This window comes from Pygoscelis adeliae, unplaced genomic scaffold, assembly GCF_000699105.1.
Source record: "Pygoscelis adeliae isolate BGI_AS28 unplaced genomic scaffold, ASM69910v1 Scaffold57, whole genome shotgun sequence".
In the NCBI taxonomy this organism is placed as follows: domain Eukaryota; kingdom Metazoa; phylum Chordata; class Aves; order Sphenisciformes; family Spheniscidae; genus Pygoscelis; species Pygoscelis adeliae.
In genome coordinates, this window is record NW_008825615.1 from 9,478,693 (window position 1) to 9,485,042 (window position 6,350).

Sequence of the window (6,350 nt, forward strand, 5' to 3'; positions counted from 1 at the left end):
GACTGATACCGGCATGGGTTGGTTCTCTAGTTCAGCTGCAGTGCCTGTCACGGGGGTTGGAGTAACCGCAGTGCCTGTCATCGGGATTGGAGTAGACACAGTATTCTTAAATAGTTGTTTAACCTTAAACAAGACCTGAAACACATTCAGGAGACATAGCAATAGGAACATGCTGGTTTGAACATCCCAGGGATATTCAAAATTCTCAAGAGCTATTGTAATCAGCCTGGAGGAGAAGGTGAAGGAAGGTGTCTCCCCCATAGATTGGCTCTCCAAGGAGAAAAAATAAAAAGTGTAATTATTAATAATTTCCAATAGATGGCTCCCAAAGTACAGAGGTGACAGCAATGTTGAGTACAAATACCAGACTGGTCTCACAACCAGTAATTTTATCATACCATAAGCCAGTGTTACACAGTACAGCAAAACAATAACCTTAATCCCCCTCCCAGAGGTGATAAACAACACATAAATACTGATAATCAGTATATAGAGCAAGTAAAGTGTTACATAACACAACTCTGAGAACAAATACAAAAACTTTGAGAGCAAATAAATCAACATCATGACCAGCAACTACTAAACTAATATAATGAAAGCTGATAACAAATTTGTTTCAACACGCTTTAGTCAGATCTGTAATTATCTCAACGCTTCGTGCCCCATGTTGGGCGCCAAAACGGACTGTCGTGGTTTAACCCCAGTTGGCAACTAAGTACCACATATCCGCTCACTCACTCTCCCCCACCGGTGGGATGGGGAAGAGAATTGGGAAAAAAAAGGTAAAATCTGTGGGTTGAGATAAAGACAGTTTAATAGGACAGCAAAGAAAGAGAAAATAATAATAATAATAACAACAATAAAGACTATACAAAACAAGTGATACACAATGCAATTGCTCACCACCTGCTGACCGATGCCCAGCCAGTCTCTGAGCAGTGATCGCTGCCCCCCGGCCAACTCCCCTCAGTTTATATACTGAGCGTAACATCATATGATATGGAATATCCCTTTGGCCAGTTTGGGTCAGCTGTCCTGGCTGTGCCCCCTCCCAGCTTCTTGTGCACCTGGCAGAGCATGGGAAGTTGAAGAGTCCTTGACTTAGTATAAGCACTATTTAGCAACAATTAAAACATCAGTGTGTTATCAACTTTATTCTCATCCTAAATCCAAAACTCAGCACTGTACCAGCTACTAGGAAGAAAATTAACTCTATCCCAGCTGAAACTAGGACACCAGTTCTTCCCAAAGCTAAAGTATATCTGGCAGAGCTTACTAATCAGGCACCCACCCACATTACAGCATCTGTGAGGCTCCAACCCATGTTGCCCATGGAGACATAACCGTCACGCTGGAGTTGTATTATATCTGAGTTAAAAAGCCTTGCTGGCCATGCTGGCTCTGCTCAGGACCATTTCAAGTATTTCTGTAACTATGGCACAATTAATTCATAACACATCCACAGATAAATGTGAATTAGCTGTACAAAATCATAAAGAATTGCTAAAATTTAGAAGCAAACAGCAAATACTGAGGTAAGTTTACTAAAATGGGTAAATAAAAACCAGATCTCTCTTGCACTGATGATGTGATTCAGCAATATCTTCCCACACAGAGCATGTACTCAAATTTACCACGTTATACCCCCATAATGATAGGCCTGAATTCATCCCACCTAAGCACAAACACTCAGCAAAGTCAGTGGTCTAGAAGCACAGTCGTCTTCTGACATTACTGGTGAGAGGACATGGGTGTCCAAGAGGCAATCAACACACCTGTGATCTGAAGAAGCTCTGCACAATACACAGACAAAGCAAGAGACACACACAACCCCACAGAGCTTACGATCTACCTAGGCAGCTAACAAATATGGGAAAGGGCAATGAAAGGGTGAAGCAAGTTAGCCAACACCACACAGTAGTTCACAAATGAAGCTAGAATTACAGTTCCTCTCTTGAATCTTAATTCAGTGCCACAGGCAATATTATCTTAAACAAAGGCAATAGAAAAGAGCTTTTGAACATCTTGTAGAATAGTGTTGTAATCAGAGACAAAACAAAACCCAAAGGTTTAATTTTATTTTTTAGTTGTTGACAATTATTTGAATCTTTCTCCTTCTCATATTGTATCTTACGTAGCTAGTATTGCCTCTGAAGAAACCTTCTACCTTCAGTAGGACATCATTAGCTAGTCTTCGGCAGCAGTTGTGCACTCATCTTTTTATTAACAAACAATGGGAATTAGTAGGTAGTCATTGTTTTCAGTAATATTTTGGTCAAAACAACTCCTATATTACATTTTCTACCACTGACAATAGGCTTATGAGAAAAATATTGAGGATCTGATTTGAGTAAAATCTGGGTAAAGCATAAATATTGGAATATGTATAGAATTATTTTTGAATTAACTATTATGGAATTAAGTATTTCTGGAAACCAATACTACATTATTGGAACCTTTTAAAACTGTTATAAGAACATGGTCCTATTTTTATAAAAATAAATTTACTGAAGTCTTCTCTCCTGAATAATACTGTACTTTGTTCTCAGTTCTCATGTCTCTTTGTTTTTACTGACACATTTGATGGGATTTACCTTATTTGTCTTACACATTTCTCCAAAAAGTTTCTGATCAGCTTGCCATGTAACTCCTTATCAGTCAGGGGTTGCAATTTCTTTCGTTACCTAGCTGTCTGCTTTATTCCTATGGGACAGAGCTATTGTTTGTTCATCTTGTGTAAGTTTTCCACAGTGGTTCATGCGTGACTAGCTGCTTAGCAAATCTAGAAGGTTTTTTCCTTTCTCTGATTTGTTCAGAGCTGAAGCTATCCTTCACAAAAGGATACTTTGAGTGCAGAGTACTAAATCCTTAACATTGCTGACCTACTAGGAGTGCAATCTAACTGTAGACATTTGGGATAGAACAAAGGAGCAATGATTGAAACCAAAATATCTTCAGATCTTTGTTTTTCATTCCCTGAATATTACACAATGGAAAGAAACAACCACAGTTTTAAAATTGATAATTGTGAATAGAAATAAATCACAAAGAATGATACTCAACATTTGTCCAGAAACCAAGCTGTTTGAGAAACCAACTTTCAGATAATAGTTCTGAGCCTGCCTTTCTTAGTGCTGCTAATATTCAGCTTCTAGGAGCATCTGGTGTAATTCAGTCCCTGCCCAAACCATTTGAAGAGAATCACTGATCGACTATGAAGAAAATCTTGTATAATGTTCAGATAATGCAGAACTCAAACTACAAAGAGTCCAGTTAAGATTTTCTGTCAGTCAAATGAACAGCTCTGTTTGCGAAGTATCTTATTAACAGCAGCCAGCATAATAGAAAAAGGTTTTATTGTCCTTTTGCTTCCACAGCTTAAAGTCAGCTATAATTTAACTTTCTGTAAGTCTATAGACCTCTGTGTGATACAAACAGGTGCAGCTTCATCCACTTTACAAATATGTTATGCAGATCTACAGAGCTGAGGATCTAGTCTTACACTAATGGCAAAGCAATGTTAATATAAGAAAAAATTAACATTTTAGTCTCTTATGTTTCTCAGTTACTTACACAGAAAAAGAAACCACTGAGACAAAAATAACTTTTCTGAACTATTTTAGGGCTATGGAAGAAAAGCATACAAATCATGAAATTTGCTTATACTTTGAACTATCGTGTCTGTATAGTACTTTTCAATTTTGCTCAGTGTTTTTAAAATGTAAATCTGTATAGCATTTTATAAAATTTTGGTAAATTATCCAGTCTACATTTAAATCTGAGACGCTTTAGTAAATGTCAGTCTAGAAAGAGATAAATTAAATCTGTTATCCATGTATAATCTTCTGCACAAGTATAGCTTGATAAAAGGTGCTTTAGGTTATGGTTTCTATAAGCATACTGATTCTAATCTGGAATTAATCAAGTAAATAAGTAAATTTACCAAATGACAAATAAAGCTCTGTGAGCATTAGACTTGTAAATACATCTGTAAAATACTTTATTAACAGCAGGTGGCAACCTTCGAAAATTGGACTGCAGCAGCACGGTTTTACTTTTAAATATACAAATGCAAATTATTTCAAGAATGGTTTTATAAGTGGAAGCTGGTTGATCTGAATGTCTGCTTATTGAGAAGATTAACCAACCTTTTCTTAGTGCTATACTTTTATAGAGGAAGTCTGCATTAACTATGGAAATTATAATTTGTTCAGGAATCCAATACAAATACTGTTTTGTACTGCTTTTCAAATAATAAATGTTTTATTTAAATTAAAGAGATCATTTGAGAAGTAAGTTAAATTTGGTTAACTTCTCCAGTATAGTATTATAACTTTATAACTACAAATAGTCCCTTTGTTGTTCTTCGAATGCAGTGAGATTCATTGTTCTACAGTACTGCAAATACCTTGAAAACTGTTCTTTGATGGCTGTCAAGGGATAAACATGCTGCCTATGAAAATGTGGGCCTGATAACATAAAATGCACATCTGATGTATTTCCCATTTCCTGACCCAAAGCATCCCTGCTATTTAAGTCCTTTCTCTGACTAGCAGAGAACTGTCCAGAAGTCAAAGTGATTGCTAGATTGATTTTTGCTGCTTCCTGGCTTGCAGTTCAGAACACATAATTTCCCAAGTGAATGGCTAAGACATCCTACACTACTTACACCTTATTTTGTTATCTTACACCTATCCAACAATGCATTCTTTTCCTTTAGGAGAATGTGTCTTTACAGATAAATATGATCAGATTCATCAGCTGTTCTTTACTCATCACTTTTGAAGAAGTTCAAAAACACACTTTTATTAGCTTTCAGTAGGAAAGACTTAAATTTGTTGGGAGGGCAAAGTAAAAAGTGCTGCAAAGAAATATATTTAAACATTATATTATGGGAAAGAAGTGCCTTTTTCATTTTAAATTACTTTCCTCTTTATAAAATGTTGTTCATGTATTCATTTGTTCTATACAGCACAGTAATGTTCACTTTTTCCCTTATCTTTACTGCATTGAAATTTAGCCCAAATGTATTACAAAGACATCTCTTGTACACTGGATAAAAGGAATTCCATGATTTACAAAACTAACCCTGATATTCTGAGAAACAGTGCATTTAGAGAGAATTTCTGTAGCAATGAAATATTTTTCTGATAACTTTCTATGCTATGGTATTTTGATTTATTTAAAACATGATGCATTGCTTATATATCCAATAGGGCTAGTTTACACCTAGCTACATAAACAGAATTCTACTGAGGAAAACAGCAGTGACTTGTCTAAAGCAAGGCCAGATATGTCTCTTTATGGCTATTGCTCTATGGACATTGATCTTGTCTCTCCTAAAGACAACCATTAAAGTAAGCCGTACTGTAGTATAGATAATAACAATGATTATATTTGCATCTCACCGGGACACCTCTGTTCACTGCACCTTCTAACTTCCTCTCCGGTTCCTTCACACTGTTGCCCAGTCACCGCAGCACCTTGACAGATCCTTATCCGTCTCTCCCAGCCACCGTCGCAGGATTTGGAACAGCCACTCCAGTGGCCCCACTGGTTCCACTGGCCATTTGCTGTTTGGAGAAATATAGTTGCAGTGATGACATAATGACAGTCATAAAGGAGAATATTCTTTACTTGGCTAAGAGAAGAAAACCCCCCAGATATAAACAACAGTGACAGAAGTGGAAGATATAGGCACAAGGAAGATGGGGAAGTCTCTGCTTGGCTCCTAAATATGGGATCGTTGTCTAAATGACTTGCATCTTGAGATAAAATAAAAAGAATTGGTGCACATTAACTTACACTTAGACTGCAAAACAGACATTGTCCCTTTTGTATATTTTTTTCTATGTACTCGTATATGCTGTTGTATGGTAATGATACACATTTACAACATGAATAACTACCCTTTAAAAATCTAAATAAAAACATTTTTGCATATGATATTTTAGGAACTTGATTTTTACATGCTCTGACAGTACAAATGAGGCTTAAAAGTAGGTATAAATGTAATTTACCCACCCAGGAAGGCTGCTTTTATACTGCCAGAGGATCATGACGTAGTCTCAGTGTAAAAGGGAACCAGTTCATACTTGTTCACTTTCTAGGTTCACGAGATACTTTATCAAGTTTTTTAGGCCTCAGACATATCTTTCTAAAACTGCTGAATGTCCTTTAAATGGTGATAAAACCGAAAAGCTGATATGCAGCCCATCACGCAGTGTTTCCGGAGGTATTCTTTAGCTTTTTATCTCCAGGTGGCTCATCAAATAAGAGCAGCTGGAGGCGGCTGCTCTGCCCCTTTGCAGCCAGCTGAGGCTTTTGGCAGCCCGCCAGTCTGCCGGCGT

General features: G+C 37.0%; 1 protein-coding gene across 2 annotated transcripts in view; it reads right to left on the reverse strand.

Moving 5' to 3' along the window:
- The window catches only part of BAI3 (brain-specific angiogenesis inhibitor 3), a 481,908-nt gene that overhangs the window by 271,427 nt on the left and 204,131 nt on the right, over positions 1-6,350 (reverse strand). For both annotated transcript variants that reach the window (XM_009333162.1, XM_009333161.1), the window contains one exon: positions 5,409-5,618. In XM_009333162.1, the coding sequence (XP_009331437.1) occupies positions 5,409-5,618 (210 nt within the window). The remainder of the gene's footprint in view (positions 1-5,408; positions 5,619-6,350) is intronic.